This window comes from Gallus gallus, chromosome 7, assembly GCF_016699485.2.
Source record: "Gallus gallus isolate bGalGal1 chromosome 7, bGalGal1.mat.broiler.GRCg7b, whole genome shotgun sequence".
Classification (NCBI taxonomy): domain Eukaryota; kingdom Metazoa; phylum Chordata; class Aves; order Galliformes; family Phasianidae; genus Gallus; species Gallus gallus.
This window is the reverse complement of record NC_052538.1, coordinates 4,438,887-4,460,090: the sequence shown is the minus strand read 5'-3', so window position 1 is coordinate 4,460,090 and position 21,204 is coordinate 4,438,887. Positions and strand designations below refer to the sequence as shown.

The 21,204-nt window shown below is 46.8% G+C and overlaps 1 protein-coding gene across 9 annotated transcripts in view; it reads left to right on the top strand.

Annotated features, from left to right (window-relative positions):
• FN1 (fibronectin 1) overlaps window positions 1-19,333 on the top strand; it is a 50,187-nt gene extending 30,854 nt beyond the window's left edge. For 2 of the 9 annotated variants that reach the window (XM_015289133.4, XM_015289131.4), the window contains 20 exons: window positions 336-518; window positions 1,470-1,559; window positions 1,946-2,215; window positions 2,394-2,510; window positions 2,940-3,104; window positions 3,786-3,941; window positions 4,698-4,811; window positions 8,113-8,300; window positions 9,342-9,429; window positions 9,614-9,793; window positions 10,323-10,412; window positions 10,622-10,801; window positions 11,574-11,663; window positions 12,491-12,957; window positions 13,502-13,640; window positions 15,116-15,280; window positions 15,897-16,022; window positions 16,577-16,683; window positions 16,935-17,045; window positions 17,413-18,272. In XM_015289133.4, the coding sequence (XP_015144619.1) occupies window positions 336-518; window positions 1,470-1,559; window positions 1,946-2,215; window positions 2,394-2,510; window positions 2,940-3,104; window positions 3,786-3,941; window positions 4,698-4,811; window positions 8,113-8,300; window positions 9,342-9,429; window positions 9,614-9,793; window positions 10,323-10,412; window positions 10,622-10,801; window positions 11,574-11,663; window positions 12,491-12,957; window positions 13,502-13,640; window positions 15,116-15,280; window positions 15,897-16,022; window positions 16,577-16,683; window positions 16,935-17,045; window positions 17,413-17,487 (3,101 nt within the window). In that variant the 3' untranslated portion in view covers window positions 17,488-18,272. Of the gene's footprint in view, window positions 1-335; window positions 519-1,469; window positions 1,560-1,945; window positions 2,216-2,393; window positions 2,511-2,939; window positions 3,105-3,785; window positions 3,942-4,697; window positions 4,812-6,301; window positions 6,572-8,112; window positions 8,301-9,341; window positions 9,430-9,613; window positions 9,794-10,322; window positions 10,413-10,621; window positions 10,802-11,573; window positions 11,664-12,490; window positions 12,958-13,501; window positions 13,641-15,115; window positions 15,281-15,896; window positions 16,023-16,576; window positions 16,684-16,934; window positions 17,046-17,412; window positions 18,275-18,315 lie in introns of those variants that run through there. The other 7 variants (XM_046943491.1, XM_015289128.4, NM_001198712.2 and 4 more) reach the window with 7 other exon arrangements.
• The last annotated feature ends 1,871 nt before the right edge of the window (window positions 19,334-21,204 follow it).

Sequence of the window (21,204 nt, the reverse complement as noted above, 5' to 3'; positions counted from 1 at the left end):
CTGTATGGCAACTTTAAACCTTTCTTGGCTCCACATCTGTAATAGGAAATACAGCTGCAAGAAGCACCTTACTGAAACTTGCTATCTTGTTTTCAAATTAGTCCCACAAGGCATATTTAAAGCATTGGGAAATGCCAGGAGGCTAAAGGAGCCTGACAGCAGTACAGGCATACTTTTCTCTTAACTGTAGTGGAACCAACTGTAGTTTAGAAGTCCATTTGCATGGGTCTGACACGGTAGTTTGTTATGCATGAGATACTTTCTCTGGTTTCCTTGTCTTGATCAGCTTTTACATATTGCAGAAGATTAAGATCTATTTGTTCTTTGCTGTGTAGCCGTGCCTCCTCCCACTGATCTCCGCTTCACTAATGTGGGGCCTGATACCATGAGAGTGACATGGACTGCACCGACTTCCATCGTGCTGAGCAGTTTCTTGGTGCGCTACTCACCTGTGAAGAAGGAGGAGGACGTTGCAGAGCTGACAATTTCACCCTCAGACAACGTGGTGGTCTTAACAAGTAAGAGGGTTACATTCAGAAGACAAATATAGGAGACCCCTTATGTGTAGAAATGGCATGAGAGAAGGCAAAAGAAACTGCTCCAAGTAGAACTGGCTGGACTCTCAGCTCACGTAAACAGATGTCAGAGTAGCCTCATGCAAACTTACAGCTAGTGAATTTTGGCCACTAGCTTTAATCAGGTTAAAATCAAACCACAGGAGCATTTTCCCGTCAGCCCAAGGACAGCAGTGAATCAGAGGATGGGGCAATTGCTCTGATTTACAGCCTGGTTAGGTATTAAGAGTAAATACCTATTACTCTCCTAGTTTGCCAAAGATGTCAAGGGCTTGTAGTGCAGGGGACCCAGGGGGATGATCAGAATGTGCAAAAGGTCATTGCTCCTTGGGCTCTGTGTGTCAGAAAATAAATAATGTTTGGGGCTTTACAGAACATGGCAAAAAATCCTGGCCAGTTTTCAAAAAGTGGGCTTTTTTTATTATTATTATTATTTTTATTTTTTTTGCTGTTGCAAAAGCTGGGTTTTATTTGAAGTTTTTCCCCATCCTGCAAGCAGGTTTGTTGAGTGAAAGACAATACCTGCTTTCAGAATGTGGGACCAGACCTGAAGCTCGTGTGAGTTAAAATAGCTGTGTTGGAAATCCTTGGCCCTATTCCAGTTTGTATCAGATAGAACTTCGCTGTGGCACATGACTAGATAGATAGCTAGAAAGAACCCTGATGAAAACTCATTGCTTCAAGCCAGTCCCCACGAAAAGATAACAATATTTCTAGTAACTGTAATGCCACAAAAAAAGCTGATTTAAGTTTATCCTGGAGGCTCAGATCTTCCACCAGGTAAAACTTGAATATCTCCCTTAGGAAACACTGTTTAAAATTGCACCAGTTTGTTAAGTGACTTCTATCATCAGTAAAGAAGTTTGTCTAAATCCCTTTACTTCAACTCCACAGATCTGCTCCCTGGTACTGAATATCTGGTGAGAGTCTACAGTGTTGCTGAGCAACATGAGAGTGCGCCTTTGTCTGGAATCCAGAAAACAGGTACTAGACAAAGCCTGAGATACACATGTAATTAGTGTTGTCCATTGAGTGTCCATTCACTTTATTTTGCTTGTCTATGGTCATCTTATTAACAGATCATCAGCGATATATCAAAAAGCAGTGCAGGTCTACGTCCTGGGAAACACTAGGAAATCTAAAATCCAGTGTCTGAGAGCCAGATCTGCTGGTTATAAATAAAGCTTTGTAGGCTCTGGTGTGGATGTACCAATCATGTGTGCCTGACAGTGAGCTTAGGCAGAGCCTATTGCATCTGTCACTGAGTCTCTCTTGTTTTCTAACTGTAACAGAGCTTGCTGGTCATGTGTCTTGTCTGTGTAAGAGCAAATATTAGAACATATCTCAACACATCTCTTCGAAACACCTAGGGCTCGATTCCCCCACTGGCCTGGACTTCTCGGATATAACTGCTAACTCCTTCACCGTCCACTGGATTGCTCCTCGTGCCACCATTACGGGCTATAAGATTCGGCATCACCCAGAGCACGGTGTTGGCAGGCCCAAGGAGGACCGTGTGCCCCCCTCACGAAACTCCATCACGCTCACCAACCTGCTCCCAGGAACTGAGTATGTGGTCAGCATCATCGCCGTCAACGGAAGGGAGGAGAGCGTGCCCTTGGTTGGCCAGCAAACAACCGGTAAGCCTTGAGAGATGGGTCAGCTGACTAAAAGTTATCATCAGGATTCTGGTATCCTCTAATGGATAATAAACCAGATCTTCTCTGCCAGCTGGTGAAACTGTGCTCATGAGTAAAGGCTCTGTGGTACTGAGGTAGAGCATTATCTGTATCTAAACTCTCATTTCTGTTTTTCTAGTGTCAGATGTTCCAAGGGACCTGGAAGTCAACCCCACCAGCCCAACCAGCCTCGAGATCTCTTGGGATGCTCCTGCAGTGACAGTCAGATACTACCGGATCACTTACGGTGAAACAGGTGAGGGCAGGTGGACGTGGCAGTTGCAGACGAGCAGCTCTAGTTTGAGGCCATTGGAAAGGTACAACAAATAGCAAAGGCAAATTTGACGGCAGCAGACGAAAAACTCCTCTCTTATCTCTGAGATCCTTTCATCGTGTCTAGAGAATATTGTCAAATATAGGGTTTATTTTTACAGGATAGTAAATGACCTTTATCTCCCTCTGAAAAAAAAAATGCATCTAGAGCACTGCAGCCATTTTAGAGGTGGTTCTCTGCATATTTCATTTTTTGGCTTGAGTTGGACTGAAAAAGAATTTGATCCCAAATTCCCCAACATCAACAATATCCTCTCTTCCCTTGGATGCATGTACAATTGTCCTGTATTTTTGTAATGATGTATATTTGAAGAGATCCATAGCATTGCTTTTTCCACCCCACCCTCTTCAGGTGGAAGTAGCCCTGTGCAGGAGTTTACAGTGCCTGGCACCATGTCTCGTGCTACCATCACTGGCCTCAAACCCGGTGTGGACTACACCATCACTGTGTATGCTGTAACTGGTCGTGGAGACAGCCCTGCCAGCAGCAAGCCAGTTACTGTCACCTACAAAACAGGTGAGATCTCTTTGTACAACAAAAAAGCACACACCAAAAAAACCCCACAACATCTTTGCTTTGGCTAACCCCCATAAAGTTGCATTAACGAACCCTGGTTTATTCTCGAAGTCATGGGCTGTGTTCTAAGCTCCTCATTTCCAGCAGAGCTGCATGTTGTGGTGGCCCAGCATGATAATGACATGATGCAGAAGGGCACCGCGGACTTGGACTTCTGGAGGAGGGAAACCAAATAGAGTCCAGATGGGGATGCAAGCAATATGTAACTGCTCACTGTGGAGCTGGGCTCTCACATCAAGAGTACCTGTTGGCTCAGCTCTGGTGCTTCTGGTGCCCTGTGATTCCAGTAAGCCCTGGATTTCTTACTCCAGGACTTTCGTCTCGCTCTTGATCTGGACCTAGCCTACTGCTACTGTAGCTGCAGATAAAGGCATCCAGTAAGCTTTGAAACAACAGAAAAGCTCAAGTAACCTTCATATGAGGTCACTCACCACCCACACAGCATGGATAAGACCTTTTTGCTCTGTGCTGGCATGAGGGATAAATAAGTAGCTGTTTGTGTTTTCTGTTCTCAGAAACACAGCCTAGAAGAGGAAAAGCAGAACACAATTCAGCTAGGAGGTAATCATGGATGGAGGGTTTCCTGTAGCAATGTACTCAAAACCTATTTTTCTTGCCCAGAAATAGACACGCCATCCCAGATGCAAGTTACCGATGTCCAGGACAACAGCATCAGCATCAGATGGCTCCCTTCATCATCCCCAGTCACAGGGTATCGGGTGACAGCTGTCCCCAAGAAAGGACATGGACCCACAAAAACTAAGAATGTCCCTCCAGGTAAGAGTACACAAAATCTCTCTCAACAGATCTATAAAGAACACAAGACTTGGGGACTACAATCAGCACTATCAGGCACTGGACATAAACTCTAAGCCAGACTTATCCTGCCTGAGCCTTTGTTGCTTTCCTGCTTACTTCACTTGGGTCTCATAAAGGGGAAGCTGGGGCACGCTTTTGTCCTGAAAGCTTTACACTTCTATGATGCCAGTCTGCTGCAGAGGTTTGTTCTTGGCAAACTCAGTATCCCTGAGGAGCACCTGGATATCAAGGGATTGCCACTGAATTTTCTAGCATCCAGCAAAACATCATCTGAAGTCCTTCTCAGGGTCATATTATGGGGCCCTTACTTATAGTGGGTGACTGAGTCCAAGCTTCAGGCTTGACCTCTTGTAAAAAGGGCCAGGCAGCTCTCAGGTTGCTCTCAGGAAAACAGGCAGTGGGTTTTATGGGATTGGCAGAGATTGGCTCTTGGGGATGCCTGTGATGCATGTGATCAGTCCTACCACAGAAGACACTGAAAACAGCTCTACTCTTGCTTTTTCTGCAGTGTTAATCTGCCCTTTTAGCTGTGGGGCCTTTGGGTTTGCAGGTGCCTTGTCCTAAGCTGCTGGAGAGCCATGCAGCAAGAAGTTAAACCCGATGCATCAACATTCCCTCATTTTAGTGATGTTCAATCATGAAATGGCCAATACAGGCCAATGCTTTGCAGCTTTGTGTGGATGCGAAAGTTCTAACACTGTTCTCTCCTGCCAGATCAAACACAAGTCACTATTGAAGGCCTGCAGCCCACAGTTGAGTATATGGTCAGCGTCTATGCTCAGAATCAGAATGGAGAGAGCCTCCCCTTGGTCGAGACGGCTGTCACCAGTATGTATTTCACTTGGGGGTAACACAACAAATGTTATCTTTTGATGTCTGAATTTACTGAGCAGTGTCACATCCCGGGTGAAACCAAGTGGCAGGTCTCCAGTTCCCAGGAGGATGCAAGGTGACCTGCCCTGTGTTAAGTACCACGCATCTAATAGCAGATGCCAGCAGAAATGCAGTCCTTCTCTCCACCCCCACAAAATACTGCGCTTCTGATTTTCTTTCACTAAGGCTGCAGAGTCTTTTGGGGCTTTGTTTGCCTTCAACCAATCAGCGGGAAAAATGTGCAAAGATTTCTTGCATTGAGCTAGGTGGCAAAGGTGATTGCTGTTAAGGGACTGGGCTGGGCTTGGAAGCATTTGCCTCCGATGTAAATCCCTCTGCCTCTGGGGAAGTGATTTCCACGTCCATTATTCCTTCTAACAGGGTTGTATTCAAAACCACAGCTCAACCCCAAATACTTACAGAACTGTCCTAACGGCAGCAGACACTTCTCTGAAACTTTTCAGAGGTGGGAAAAGAGCTCACATCAATTTCAGGCTCAAAAGTTCCTGGAAAACACATCATCTTTGCCAACTAGAAAATACAGAAATTTCAGGACTAACGTAACACAGCAAATGAAAAAATGGGAATCTTGCAGGAAAGTGTAATTTAGGTCTGACATAAAAAATGATTTTCCAGATCCTCCCATTATGTGTAACAAATGTGTATAGCTCTGCAGTAGACTTCTGTGGAGCACGGCTCTCTTACTTTGCAGCCTAGCACTGAGCTCTGATCTTAATAGGAAAATCCAATGAGCTGGTCTTATTGGCAAGCGTGAGTATCACGCAGTTGCACCTGTGGACATTCCCTGTGCACGCAATGCAAAGCTGAGAAGTTTGCTTTCTTGTTTTTAATTGATTTTAAAATATAATTTACTGGGTAATTTGCTTTCTTGATTAAGTGTGTTAATTGGACATTAATTTATGAAAGAAAATAGCGGGACTGATTCTCCTCGGACTGGTGCTTTGCACAGCAGCTTAAAATAGTGAAAAGCAAAAGCAGCACGAATCCCAACTTTCCAAGCTGGGTGGGTTGTCTGCCTGCCTCAAGCATGACGTACTGCTTGCTGGCTCTGGTGGAAACGGGTCTAATGGCCATGCATTTTTTGCTCTTGATCACTTTCAGCTATCTGAATGCTGCTGGAGTTATCTAAAAGGGGTAGATCCAGGTACAGAGTGTGTCCTGCCTGTTTTGAAGGTGGTGATGCAAGTTGTTGTGAATTCACCAAGGCTGAGACTGCCATCCTGCTGTCTGGCGCTAGCAAACTATCAGCCTTGATCTGCACAGCTGTAAGCACATGTGCAAGGTGCAGCACAGAGGAGAATCAAGTGCCCTCTGCCCCGTGCAAAACCAAAAACTGCTTTGCATGTAATAGAGATGCTTTTTATTTTCCTCACCCACAACCTGCTTTTTATCACTTAACCTCTTACCATTAATTTGCCTAACAGACATTGACCGCCCTAAAGGACTAACATTCACTGAGGTGGATGTTGATTCCATCAAAATTGCTTGGGAAAGCCCGCAGGGGCAAGTCACCAGGTACAGGGTGACCTACTCAAGCCCTGAGGATGGAATCCATGAGCTATTGCCGGCCCCAGGTGGCGAAGAAGACACTGCTGAGCTGCATGGCCTCAGGCCAGGTTCTGAGTACACTATCAATATCGTTGCCATATACGATGACATGGAGAGCCTGCCCCTCACTGGGACCCAGTCCACAGGTACACCTTTAACTGCACTGCCCAGCGGGCCACGGCAGCAGCAGCTTCTGCCCTGTTGGGTAAAGTGTGCGGCTGCGCAGCTGGTGCTCCGCGCTGGGGAAGCAACCAAGGGGATGTGATTGCCCCTGAGAGGTGGCTTGGTTGGTGCTGGAGAGCTGGCTGCCTGCAGAGTCAGCCCGTGTGTGCCCTAGGGAAGGCAGAGAGGCTACTCCACGTCAAGTTCTCACAGAGCCTCTGGGTCCTTCATTGGCACTGCCCTAAAGCTCATGGACGCCCACACCATGCAGCCACATCACCTCTGCAAGAAAAGGGCTTGCATTCCTTTATATGCCAGTCTGGTCTAACTCTATGTAGAATACGTTTAAAAATGGAAAAGGAAACTATTCCTTGAGATAAAGCGACATCCAGCAATAAGGAATTCATTTTAAAGCTGGTAGCACTGCCTGACACATCTTGGTAGCACCTTTGTAATAAAGGTGTCCCATTCATTTGTGGGCGAAAAGTTGGCACAAATAATTTCAGAGGTGTAATGAAGACAGTGTTACCTAGTGTACAAATTGCTGCTCTAAACTGAAGCAAAGTGCTGTAAGGATTGAAACAGCCGGCTGACTACCTGCCAGAAATGCAAATGGGGTCATTTTTAAAGCCCAATCTGTGGTTTACATTTTGTGGGCTGTTCAAAAGCATATATGAAGTCATTAAAGACTTTCCGTTGGCTCTTATGGCCTTGAGATTGAGGTCTGTTTCAGCAAAGCAGCAAGGGAGAATCATCTTTTATTTCCAGTCCATAAAACTATGGAAACTTCACAGCAACATGCTAATAGCAGTCACTATTGTAAGGTCTATTTTTACCTGTTTACAGCCTGAGGATTACAAACAGTAAGGTGAGAAAATGTTGCAGTGGATGCTGCTTGTATTATGCGAGCATTTGTTTTTAAAGGTAACAGATAGATTAGCTCACAAACAGCCTCTGACGTGATGAGCCTTATGGCCACCACAGCTCTGCTTTACCATTGCCTTGCTCTCTGTGTAGTAATTTACACTTGTGTTAAGTGGCTGTGAAATGCTTCCCCTCTGCATTTGGCAGTATTTTTTATCCTCTTTGCAATCCCTGAGCCTGCTTCCTACCTACTTGCGAAAATCATCAGTCACATTGTAGAAATGGACGGAGATGGGCAAGTGAAGCAGGACTAAACCATTAGCTGTGTGATGAAAAGCAGAGATGGGCAGAAGAATAAAAACAAACGGGCCTGCTACAGATGTAAGCACCTCCCAAAGCACTCACCTTATATCACAGCTGGTGCTGTTGCTCACCTAACTTCAGGGTTGAAGCAACGAGGTCTCCTTATTTTTCCCCAAAAGAAACACCTACACACCTTACCCCTTCCACAGTGCTCTGCGCCCGTGCTTGCAGAAGGCACGCTGCTTTCCCACTGGCGTATTTCAGGCCTTAAACAGCCTCGTGTACAGGAGAGAATGCTGTTTTGTCTGAGGCTGTCACCTTCTTCAAGCTAACCGCGTGCCAATCCTGATTTCTGCAGCAATTCCACCTCCGACCAACCTGAAGTTCACTCAGGTAACTCCTACCAGTCTTACCGTCAACTGGAATGCGCCAAACGTTCGTCTCACTGGCTACAGGGTCAGAGTGAACCCCAAAGAGAAGACCGGTCCGATGAAAGAGATCAACCTTTCTCCGGACAGCACATCTGCTGTCGTGTCGGGATTAATGGTAACTCTTTTCTTTGTGTGATGCAGACTGTGTTGTAGGAAGGCGATGTTAGAAGCCGAAGCGATTTCAAATTCCTGGGTTGGGAGCCTCAGCTGAAGCAGCTCATTGCAGCTCCTGAGGGTCTGATTCTGTTTGAAGTCTGACCAGCCGTCAGCTGTAACTACTCGTTAGCATAGTTCTTAAAATGCAAGGAATTGGCCCGCTGGATCTGCATTCTTTCCCCTGCCTCATTTTGCACAGAGGGTGGATGCTTTAATCAAATGCACATAATCAGGTTCGCAGTCAAACAGTGGCCCAGTAAGATGCCTTTACTCATCTTTCACAAAAGCAGTCAGATAAAAGTGACCTAATGCAGTGATTTTCAAGCTGTGATATGGGAGCTCTGGCAGTCCTGCCTATTTCTAAGACATCTGCAAAATGTAAGTAAGAAATGAGAGTCTTTTATGGGTATGCTTAAATTTGCTATATAGCCATCTTCTCCACGGGAAATATTTCAGTAGTTTGTGTACTGGAAAGAGCTTGAAAATCACTGCTTCTGTGGTTCCTGCTATCTTAAAAAGCTACTCGTCTGTTTTCGGGGAGTTTTATGAATCATTTTGAAAAGTGAGCCTTGAAATACATCCTAATTTAAGCGTTCTCCTGATCAGGTGCAGTTGAGGACTAAAGACCATGCTTAAAGCTGTAACTTCCACCATTCTCCTTTCTTTACAGCAAGAGAGTTACCATAGCAAATGGCATCCATTAACCCCAGGAAAATGAGGATATGAATTCTCTTTTCCTGAAGAGGGAGCTTTGAAGCCCGGAGATCCCCAAATGGGGGATGACAAACTTTTTCTAGGACTTTCTCAGCTCCTGGCTGCACATGCACACTGCTCATACTCTCAGTAGCAACGTTAGCAGGGTCCACGTCTCTTATTACAACCCTCACTGATTTATGTTAAGGTTTCATACTTCAGTTGGTCACCAAGAAATGTGGCTCCACAGAACAAAGACGTTTCCCACTGTCCTTGCCGTAACACGGTGTAACTGTGTCTCTTCTAGGTGGCAACCAAGTATGAAGTGAGTGTGTATGCCCTGAAGGACTCCCTGACCAGCCGACCTGCCCAGGGGGTGGTGACCACTCTTGAAAGTAAGTGGTGATACTCCCCAAGTGACCACTTCGTTCTGCGATGGGTAAAGAGGCCGAGAGACAGAGATTTTGACTGCCAGAAGCAGTGCTCTATTCAAAGTTCTAGCAAAAGCTTTCACAAATACTTTGTTGGTAAATTCATAATCCCTGTGGTACTAATGGTGACGCTTTCCTTTTGGTGCAGATGTCAGTCCCCCTCGCAGGGCCCGCGTGACAGATGCCACAGAGACAACCATCACCATTACCTGGAGAACCAAGACTGAGACAATCACTGGCTTCCAAATTGATGCCATCCCAGCAGCAAGTGGCCAGAATCCCATCCAGAGGACCATCAGCCCCGATGTTAGGACTTACACTATCACTGGTAAGTGAGATGCTTCAGCAGATAGGGGCTTCTAGGGTTGTCAGTGAGTATGCTGGGTTCTTATTTCATAGTAGAACTGCCTTGATGGGAATCAGAGAGAGGAAAAAAGAAATGGGAAAAGAAATATTTGAGTCATGGCGTCAGGTCTCCAAGAAGTTGTTGAAAGGAACTCTGGTGCCTCTTCGAGGTGGCTTCCTCAGATGAATGTTACAACAAATAAAATCATAGAATCATAGAATGGCCTGGGTTGAAAAGGACCACAGTGATCATCCAGTTTCAACCCCCCTTGCGATGTGCAGGGTCGCCAACCAGCAGACCAGGCTGCCCAGAGCCACATCCAGCCTGGCCTTGAATGTCTCCAGGGATGGGGCATCCACAGCCTCCTTCGGCAACCTGTTCCAGTTTGGAGAACCCCTGCCTTTACCAGTGTGGAGAACCTTCAGGACTAACCAGAGCAGCTCTTGGTGCATTGCAGTGTACTTCCTGTTTCTGCAAGGAAGGCTGACCCTTTGTTTCAACTCCATTCTAGGCTTGCAACCTGGCAATGACTACAAGATCTACCTTTACACCCTGAATGAGAATGCCCGCAGCTCTCCGGTAGTGATTGATGCCTCCACAGGTGATGATACTGTCTGATTTTCTGCATATGCTAACACACAGCAATTGCCTTGGGTCACGCAGAAGTTGTATATATCTGACCACATGTAATCCTGTGACTAGCAGCAACGCGTTTTACTCCTGAGTGTATAAAAGACCTCAGAATATACAACTTGTGTAAAGATGTTTGCCTTTTACTGCATCTAACTCATTTCCTTTGTTTCCACCCAGCCATCGATGCTCCTTCCAACCTGCGCTTCCTTACAACCACAACCAACTCCCTCCTGGCTAGCTGGCAGCCTCCTCGAGCCAAGATCACAGGCTACATCATTAGATATGACAAACCTGGCTCACCAGCCAAGGAGCTTCTGCCTCGCCCTCGGCCCGGCACCACTGAGGCTACTATTACTGGTTCGTGTCTCTGCTTTCTTTGGGAGCTCCTCATTTTAAATGCTTGAGAATTGCCTTAGTGTGGGTAGGTGTGTTTTGGATTAAGTGCCGGGGGGAGCAGATTGAGCAGAACTTGAATTTCTCCTCCCAGGTAGATACAGGCAAATAGCTGGGAGCTGTTTGGCTCCATCCTCTCCAGATGTAAATAGACCGGCTCATGCAGCTGGGCGACCACAGTGAACGACTGCATTGCTGCATGAAAGGAACCAACGAAGTACTCTCTGCCCACAGGAGAAAGATCTCACCTTTGTTCCTGCTTGGTTTTTGGGGGCAGTACAAAGAGTCCAGGCTCCTGCTCCTCCAAATGAATTGAAGTCTGACCATGTCAGCTGGGACTGCAGATACAAAACTTGAGTATTCAGAATGCATGACTGATGAGGTGTGAATGAGCCCAGAATCTTGGGCTTTTTTTTGCTTGAGTGGATAACAGCTGTGGCACCAGGGGAACAAAATGTCAGTGGACTGTTGAGATCTGATTAGAGAATGGTATTGTATTTGTAGGACAGGTGTGCTCTTACAAAACACTATCTTGCATTAGAAACTACAGTAAAAGAGCAAAGAACCGTAGAATATCCCAAGTTGGAAGAGATCTGTAAGGATCAAGTCCAGCTCATCACTCCATGCCGGACTACCCAAAAATCAGACCATATGACTGCTCTTTTTCTTAGCTGACCACTATTCCACTTTATCATTAGGCTGTCAAACATGAGATTGTTTTTATGTCTTTCCCTAGGCTTAGAACCAGGGACCGAATACACAATCTACATCATTGCTGTGAAGAACAATCAAAAGAGTGAACCACTGGTTGGCCGAAAAAGGACAGGTAAAACAAAGCTGTGGATTGTTGAGTGCTAACAGGACATGTTTTCATCTTGGGGAATACCCTCTCAAGACTGAAATAATGATAGTATGTAAAATACTCTGCTCACACCTTTCAGTCTTTCTTTTTGAGTCAAATAGGCTTTGTAAGGAGGATTTTCTTCCTAGGGTGCAAGAGGTAGGATTTCTAAGTTACCTGAATGACACTTAACTGTGTTTGAACGCTAAGAATGGAACAACATGCTTGGTGTTGGATTCTTGCCGGGGTACCTGATTGATAATTAAGGTTAATGCTCATATTTCCTTCTAATTTATCCTGCCATCAAAGGCAGAACCAATTAATTCATTGCCTATCGCATTTCTCTTGCACCAACTCCTCCACTGTGTGAGATGGAGACCTGCAGCAAAGCAAAATACTAGCTGGACATCTAAATGTGATCTCAGGCCTAGTTTCTTACTGCATCCGAGTGGTTATCTTAACATTATAACAACAGAATCTCTCTTCTAATTACATATTCTCAATTTGAGCATTGGTAGCTTCCATGGGATGCGGTGTTCAAAACTACTGCTCAGCTATATGAAAAATTCATACCAACACACTTCTTATGTCTATGTATGAAATAAATATATTTATATAATATATAAATACATAGAGATTGATAAATCGGTACATTCATAACAGTCAGAATGAGATCATAAAAAGTGTGTTGCATCTTGGGACAATTGCTAATCTTTGCCTGGATCAGTATGCAGCATCCACTCTAGTTGCTGAATTTGCCACTGTTAATTTGCCACGCTTTGCTTTATGGCTTCTAACCTTTCTTTGGCTAGATGATCTGCCCACGTTGATTACTGGACCGCACCCCAACCAGCCCGACATGCTCGACGTACCTTCTGTTGATGAGGGAACCCCTTACCTCACAAACAATAGGTATGACAATGGAAACGGTATCCAACTTCCAGGCACTTCAGGGCACCCACAGACAATAGGACACCAAGGTCAGCAAGTCTTCTTCGAGGAGCATGGCTACAGGAGGCCTGTACCCACGACAGCAACTCCCCTTAGGCCTGGGTCGAGACGGCAGCCACCAAATGTAGATGAAGCAATTGAAATCCCAGGGTACCAAGTGCCAATCATAGTTGTACCTTCATACCCCCACTCCCGTGAGCCCAGACGCAACGACACCACGGGCCAAGAAGCTCTTTCTCAGACAACCATCTCCTGGAGGCCTTTGCTGGAGAGCACTGAGTACATCATCTCATGCCAACCAGTCAGCCAGGATGAAGATACTTTGCAGGTAACTGAACTGTCTTCCCTTGGACCTCCAGCTTTTTGTTGTGTTAAGGAGGTGGCAGTCTGAGTTCGCTCAGTCTTATTAATGTGTAGCAGAGAGCAGGAAGGATAAACACCTCTCTTGTAATTCACAGAGGAAGCTACAGGATAAAGTGCCAAAACAGAAAGCCCTTGAAAGGCTCAGCTAGCATCAACTTTTCGCCAGGGAAGGGAGTAGTCAGGGAGGCAGCTGGGAGTTTGCTCAAGAATCACAAAGACATTAGTGCTGCTACTCCATGACAAAGATTTCCTTAGCCCATCTCATTTCTTTCTTAGTTTGTCTCCCTGAAATGGCAGTAACAATATATCCATTGTATGCACCGTTCATAGCAGTTATGTTTAACTTGGTGTTCGAAGATCCCAGAATGTCTAAGGGGAGTGAGCTGGCTGCATCACAGCACAGAGCACAGAAGTCAGTCTAGGCACCATGTCTTTCCTGTGAGCGGGTTGACACCTGAAGGGTGATCACTCTTCCCTTTCCGGTGATGTGGCATTGCTTGTTCTTGCAGTTCAGGGTTCCTGGCACTTCCTCCAGTGCTACGCTCACTGGCCTCACCAGAGGGGCCACCTACAACATCATAGTAGAAGCCCTGAAGGATCACCGCAGACAAAAGGTGCTGGAGGAGGTGGTCACAGTTGGCAATACTGGTAAGTGAAAGTTTTATGAAGTCTAGGTGAACCTTTGCTGTACCTGCCTTGCTTTGTTTACTCCAGCTCGGGCTCCAGGTGGGTTGCACTGAGAATAGTTCTGAACGAAAACTTGTGCAGACATGGAGAGTTTGTAGGAGGGTACTGGGACAAGTGGTTTGTGAGTCCCATCGGTTTTGGATAACCAGCTCACACTGATTGTGTGACTTAGAGCTGTTCTGATCTGTTGTCTGATCATGAAGAATGTGCCTTGAGGCTCCATACCCTCCTCTAAGGTCTGTGCTGGAGAGAAAGCAAGAGATCTGGTGTTTGCTGCTCTCACAGGAAGCCAGGGATCATGCTGGTGTTGCAGATTCCTGCCCACCAGGGAAGACTTGCTATCACAAGAACGAGGCATGCTTAAGGGAAGATGCTGGAAGATAACTGCTCTAACAGTCATTTGCCACTGCTTCTGTGCTGGTTATCCAGCAGCACCAGCAGACGGTCCTGAAGGTCTGGCAGTGGGGCAGGCTGCCTACAGAGATGCTGATTAAGCACAGACAGGCAGCACTTAGAAGCCTTGTGACCAACCACAAGTATGTGTGGGCAGAGGCAGCCCTTGCCACAGCTGGGAAGCCTGGAGCCCACACACCCTGTGGGACCCAGGCTTTGCTTGTGGCCACACGGGGATCTGGTCAACAACCCTCCCTCCTTCATTCTCATCTTGTGGGTACTTTAAGGTCAAAAAGAAGAAGAGGGTAAGATGGGAAAAAAAGGAAATGAAGAATTAAGGATTTATGCTGTTCACCCCATAAACTGCTCCATGCATCTCCCTGCTGCCCCCACTTCCCTGGGGAGGGAAGGGAATAACTAGGAAGACTGTTTTTCCCCTTCCAGCAGACCAGCTGCCTTCAGTCAGTTGCAGACAGTATTGCCTCTGATCTTGATTCTTGTCTCTGGCCACCACACACTGAACCAATGGTTGTAAAACACCTTTTTGATCAAGGCACACATGTAGGGTGGAAATCTGTCTTATCTAACAGCGTGGCTGTAAGTCTCTTTCCACCCTCCCACCCTGCCATGAGCTACAGCCTGAAACACCTCCAGAAAGCACCCATGCAGCCACCAACCCCCAGCCTCTCACAGCACAGTTCTCATAAACAGACTAAGTCAGGTTGCTGCTCTTCACCAGCCGGTACAGAGTCTCACACTTGCTTGAAACTTGGCAAATCAAAATGAAAATAGCCTTCATGTCAGCTTTTTTTTGTTTTTTTTTTTTATCATTCCACTGCTCTGACACATGCAAATGGAAAATAAATCGCAGGGAGTCTGAACTGCTGATAGAGCCATCAAGTGTATGCCCATGGGGTAGTTCCATTACTAGCAGGATATTCAAAGGAAAAAAAAAACAACACATGTATTCAGTGAAAATGATTCTGCCTTTCAGTGGCTCCTATTGCTGTGTGTGATGCCTGTTTCTTCTCTTTTCGTTCCAGTGTCTGAAGGACTAAACCAGCCGGCCGACGACACCTGCTATGATACTTACACTGGCTCCTTCTATTCCATTGGCGAGGAGTGGGAGAGATTATCTGAAACAGGCTTTAAACTCTGGTGCCAGTGCTTAGGCTTTGGCAGTGGTCACTTCAGATGCGATTCCTCTAGTGAGTAGCTTGCTTCTGGCCACCCACCCCCTGTCCCACGACAACCCTGAGCACTAATGGCATGTTTGACAGCACCCACCTGATCCAAACGTGATGCAAACGGAACAAAAGCCTGATGGAGTGGTTCAACACAACACATATTGAATTCTTTTAAACTGTGCTCTTACATTGCAGAGTAAGCTGGGCAAACAGGGCATTTCTGTGATGTGCACAGGTGCAGCAGAGGGACTGCAGGAGAGATGTTTGCTTTATAGGAGTAACATTTATATTTAATTACCTGATACGCGTGGTTCACCCACTGAATTTCTGCAGTCTCTGTTACAGTTCTGTTCGGTATTTGCTCAGAAAAACAACCAAGAGTGCATTTAAAATCTTTCTCTTTCTTTCTACCCTCTATCTGTTAAATTCCATTTCATTTCTTCTCCTTTCCTACTCCCTCCACCACCAATCTTTGTCACATCCTACCTACAGTAGGACATCTCCCCTTTGGGACTGAGATGAGCTCAAGAGATGTTCTCCTGCCCCTCCTGAGTCAACATCAGGCCGTTCTTCTCCCACTCTCTCACTGCATCTGTGGGATAACACCTGCCTCTGTTGTTCCCTCTGCCTTCTCCAGAGTGGTGCCACGATAATGGTGTGAACTACAAGATTGGGGAGAAGTGGGACCGGCAGGGGGAGAATGGCCAGATGATGAGCTGCACCTGCCTCGGGAATGGAAAAGGAGAATTCAAGTGTGAACCTCGTAAGTCACTTCTTGATTTGGAAAGTTTTATCATCCATCTCAAGGCTCTTCCATTTGCTTTTGGCACTGCTGTGGTGGCATGCAGAGTATCGGTATGTCTCATTTGGGTTTTGGAGGTGAAATTGGTGACTGATTGAATCTGCTCTCACAGGAACTGAAGGCATGGGCCTCACGGTCTCATGCTTGAAAAAATAACTCTATTTTGTTAGATGCTGTGTGCAGTGACCTGAATTGCCCTCAGCCCTGCAGCCATGCAAGAGGTGTGTCACCACACTAAGTGGTGTAGGTTACCCACAGGATGTTTCTGCAGGGCTTGGCACCTGAAGATCCTTTAGACAAGGCAGTATGCATTAACTGCATTGCTTTTGTCAGGCAAATACCTTCATGGTCTAGTTGACAGTGTCTGGAGAGCTATAGAAATGATGGATTTTCCGTATGCCAGCCTGCGAGCCCCTGGTTAAACAAACAAGGGGAGTGCACTGGCTGGAGGCTCCTGCTCTGTTAGCCATGCCGAGCTCAGGCCATGTAGCTGAGCTCTGCCTGTTTCTTCACAGATGAGACCACGTGCTACGACGATGGGAAAATGTACCAAGTTGGAGAGCAGTGGCAGAAGGAGTACTTCGGGGCCATCTGCTCCTGCACTTGTTACGGAGGACAGCAGGTAGGCAGGAGGGCCTTGGCACGCTGGGAATGAGGAGAGGGGAGGCTGTGCTGGGGTGCAGTCTTAGGAGTGTTGGGTTTGGGGTCAGGTGGTGGCTTAATGCCTAGGGCAAAACAGGCCTGTGTAAGAAGAAAATTCATCAGTAGAGGTGTTCAGGTACGTGCAGGGACTTGGACTTGCTGGTGCTGTATGAATGCTGGCAGCTCCACCTGTATCAGTGTCACCTCACCACACATGCTCTCTCCCCGTAGGGCTGGCGTTGTGACAACTGCCGCAGGCCTAGCGTGGAGGTGGCCCCCGAAGGCTCAGCTGGCCACACCTACCCCCAGTTCACACAGAGATACCACCAGGCCACAAACACCGTGAGTACACCTGTGGGTCTGGGCTGGGGCGTGGGCAGAGGGGCGCTGGGTAGGGCGTGAGGGGTGAGAGTAGCACGCAGCTTTGTGCCTGATCGAGAGCCGTCGCACACTATGATCAGCACAGCACCACTCCGCGCAGCGCAGCGCAGGACGCACGCTTGAGCTCACACTTTCACACTGGTGGGACTCACTCCGTGGCACTGGGAGGTGCCTGCATGCTCCGGCCGAGGCGTAGTGCACGTAGTGATTTCCTAGTTGTCACCTAATGCTGCAAGCCAGCTTTGTGCTGGGAACACCTCCCAGCCCAAACCACAACAGTGTCTGCCCTGACGGGACAAGGCTAACTGCTTTCCTTCCCTCCCGACAGAACGTCAACTGCCCCATTGAGTGTTTCATGCCCCTAGATGTACAGGCAGACACACAACATCCACGGGGAAAGTAACATCCAGCAAGACTTCTTGCGGCAATGGCAACAGACAAACCAAAGCATAAATACTTATCTGCCACGATTACCATCCAAACTGGAGTGATGCTAGCAAAACTGCATCTTTGAGAATGGCCCTTTGCTCCGGAGCCATTTTCCCAGCTTAAGCTCAACTCACAGCTTCTCCAAGCGCCACTCTTGGAGTGTTTCAGACTTTTCTCACGATTGGTAGCAATCTTGTTCTTGCTCAAAGTGTTGAATGCCAGTCAGTATTTACAAATTCAAATAGGGGGAGGGGGAAAAAGCGAGGGTGGTGGGGGGAGATACTAAATCACAAACTGGTGGGGGATCAGAACGTCGAGGGGGAGGGAGAGAGTTGGAATTGAAAGGTTCCCATACTATGCAAACAACATTTGAGTCCAACGTTCCCGACCTTTAGAGATAGGAAAGTCCACCAAACACTTCTGCTTTCACATAAGCGTGCAGCCAGCAATAAGATAGGAACAGCAAATCCAATCACTGTGATATTTAAAATATGCACAGTCCTGATTCTTTCTCCATGATCCTAGTATTTTTCTAGCTGTATCTTTGTATCTCATACTGTTATTTATCAGTTTTGTTCCCCTGACCTTCAAGTGTTTTTAAATGGGAATAAAATGTATTGAAGACACTTAGTGGGCAGTTGACAAAGAGGAATTTGGTGTAATTATGATCAGTGATTATTTTTATACTGTAAGTGCCAAAGCTTTACTACTGTGGAAAAGAAAAAAAACAACTCTTTTAATAAAAAGATTTACAAACCAGGCATGCAGTTGAAGCGCTTCTCTTTGCTGCCGTGGAATCTAGGAAGAAGACCATTATTCTGATCTGGAGTAACATTGCCTTGAAACAAGATGGAGCAAACACCTCAATGAAACGTGACGTATACCTCGAGAGAATACTTGTAGAGCAGCTTGTTAACTAAAGGCTTCCAGCTGCACCCCTGCCCTATAGGGTGAGAGCCCCGCTCAGTATGCATGCCATGCTGCAGGATGCAGCGGCCAGCTTTGTGGGAACAGGTGCAGGAGAGAGAATGCTGGGGGGGAAAGGAAACTAAGTGCTGCTTTGGGCATGAAGGGAGGCAAAAGAGAGGGTCCTCACTTCAGCCAGACACTTTCAAGACCTAAAATCAAAATAGCTGAAATCAAGTATGGTCTCAGTATTTGAGGTGCCAAGATGAGTGAGGCCATCCACATCTGCGAGGTTTGTTCTTGGCCACAGTGGCATCATTGCCCCTGGTCCACTTCTTCCCCTAGAAATGGGGAAAGACCACAACTCCCCGCTCTCTGCAATGGAGGATGACTTACCTGTGACTGTCTAAAGGGCTTCTTTGGGGGCTGTCACATCGTTCTTTCAAATCTCAGCTATTCCACTGTGTGTGCAATGTGGTAAATAAGAAAACTCCAGAGCTGAGCTCATTTACGTACCATTGAACGTGCCCTCAGGCACTGCTGTAAAGAAAGCCATAGAAATCCTTCCATTACGTCTGCAGAAAGCCTCAAAGCCAGACAGCACCTCGCTCTGTGCAGATTTCAGGTCTACCATGCTTAAACCTTGGGTGAGGGCTACGTAAAACTCCCTTTAAAGCACTTTATAAAAAAAAAACAAAAACAAGCTAATCTTGATTACAGTGAACAAAATGAGCACTAAGTCGCTTTAGCTTTTGCTGCCATCCCTGCAAAAACTTTGTACAGCCATTGCAGTGCAGAACATTAAAGGCTCTTGCCATGATCCCTCAGCCACGTTCATCGCTTGGCTCCAACAGCGCTGTATTGCTCAAGTCATGCATTTCTCTGGATTGAATAAAGCACAGCATGGAAACAGATTCTGGCTTCTTGACACGAGAAAACACACGTGGCAGTTGTTTTCAGATTGCTATCTATAGAGCAACCAAAACATTTGCAGATAGGAAGATGAATGCAGGAAAAATCGGTTCTATCCCAGCAATCAATGTTCAGAAGAGTTAAATGATTATCTAAAATACATGCAAAGTAGAAATGGCATAGACAGACACGGAAGAACAAGAGCTATGTATTTTGGGCCAGAGATGAGTTGCCAAGATCCCTGCTCAGTCACTGCCATGAAGAAATGCACTCCAGAGGCACACAGGAGCTGTGCTGAAGTTGTAGCCCATTTGATCTCCTCACTGTAATGGCAAAACAGCACAAACAGAGTAAATATTACAGGATAAAACGCTTTAAACAATGCATTTGCAAAAGCCCTCTGTAGAGGTTTGTGCCTTGAAAAGCATGAGGGTTCACACTGCTAGTAGAATGTAACATTGGATAGCCACCAGCAGAGCGCAGAGACAGCAGAAACTTGTGAGATCCCAAACATCAGCCCTGCTTCCTTTCTTCTCGAAAGGATCAGCCACAAAGGAAAGTGCAGATTCTGAAGGTTCTCGTGCTTCAGCCAGGTCATAGTGCATCAAGTGACTGGAGCACCTTGCACCTGCAAGGAGCCCTGTGGTAGCTGAAGGGAAAAGTTGATCCCCTGCTGCTTCCTCCGAAGGCTGAGAATGCTTCCTCCCAGTTCCTTCTGGGAGCTGTTCTGGCTGCCAGCATGGACGTGCCAAGGGCAAGGTGCCATATGGCAATGATGTGAAGCAGAGCTGTCAGCAGCCCACTCTTCAAGTGCAGGGACCAGACCCACCTCCTGTGAGAACAGACGTGCTCTCTGCTATGGGAAATGGATGCTAAGCAGAGCTGGGCAGGTAGCTTAGAATCACTGCAGGTATCCACTCAGCTAGCAGATGAGCGCGGCTCATAAGGAATGCATCAGAAGGGGAGCTGGCTAGATGTTTACTATCAGCCTCAGTACTTGAGAAGATCAGGATAAAGAACAGGCTAATGGATTCTGAGAGACCCTTGTGGCATGGTACACACCAGCTGCAATCCAAACAGTGACAGAAAAGGCACATTGGAAGGAGGAAGAGAAATCTCAAGCTCAACTTTTTATAAGTATATACTAATAAAAACCACACAACTCCAACCACGGCTACTCCACAGGAAGCAATGGCATAGCAAGCAGTCACAGTGGCTGGAGCTGGGATTAGCACAGCCAGCAAGGGAGCTTTAGAGCACTGAGTAATGCACTATTTTCATTCTGGGCTACTGTCTTAATCTGGTACTCTCAAGCCTCTCAGCTTTGCTCAGTTCTGGATAAGAGAGGCAGGACTGCAGCTCAAGGAAGCGTCATACTTTCAAGGCATCCCAGTAAACCCCGAAGGGTTTTTCTCTGCTAACCTTCACACTCCAGCCAAGACTTGCGTGTTGGTGTGATGGTGTACAGAGAGGACAAGGTAAGGCAAGGTGAGGAAGGTGGCTGAGTAACAGCATGCACACACATACAGGTGTGCACACGTGTGCAAGTGCTTGACAAAGGTGGTCTTCCCCCGTGCCAAAGGATAGCAACACGAAGCCTTCGTGAAACAGCGCTTGTTCCTTCCTTTGGAACAGCATAACCTGAGAATGAAACCCCAGGTCCTGTGTCTGACCACCCCACAGGCAGGCCTTATTGTCAGAGTCACCACCTCAAGTAAATCAAAATCCATGCCCACAGCCGTGGCAAGGCAGCAGCAGAACCAGGAGCAGGATGTGACCTTCCCCTCTCCCAGGTCCCTCTCTTACCTGTGTGCCCCTACAGTGGCTTTAGCAAAGGGAACACACGTGGACATCGCCCCCGTACCACTGGAGA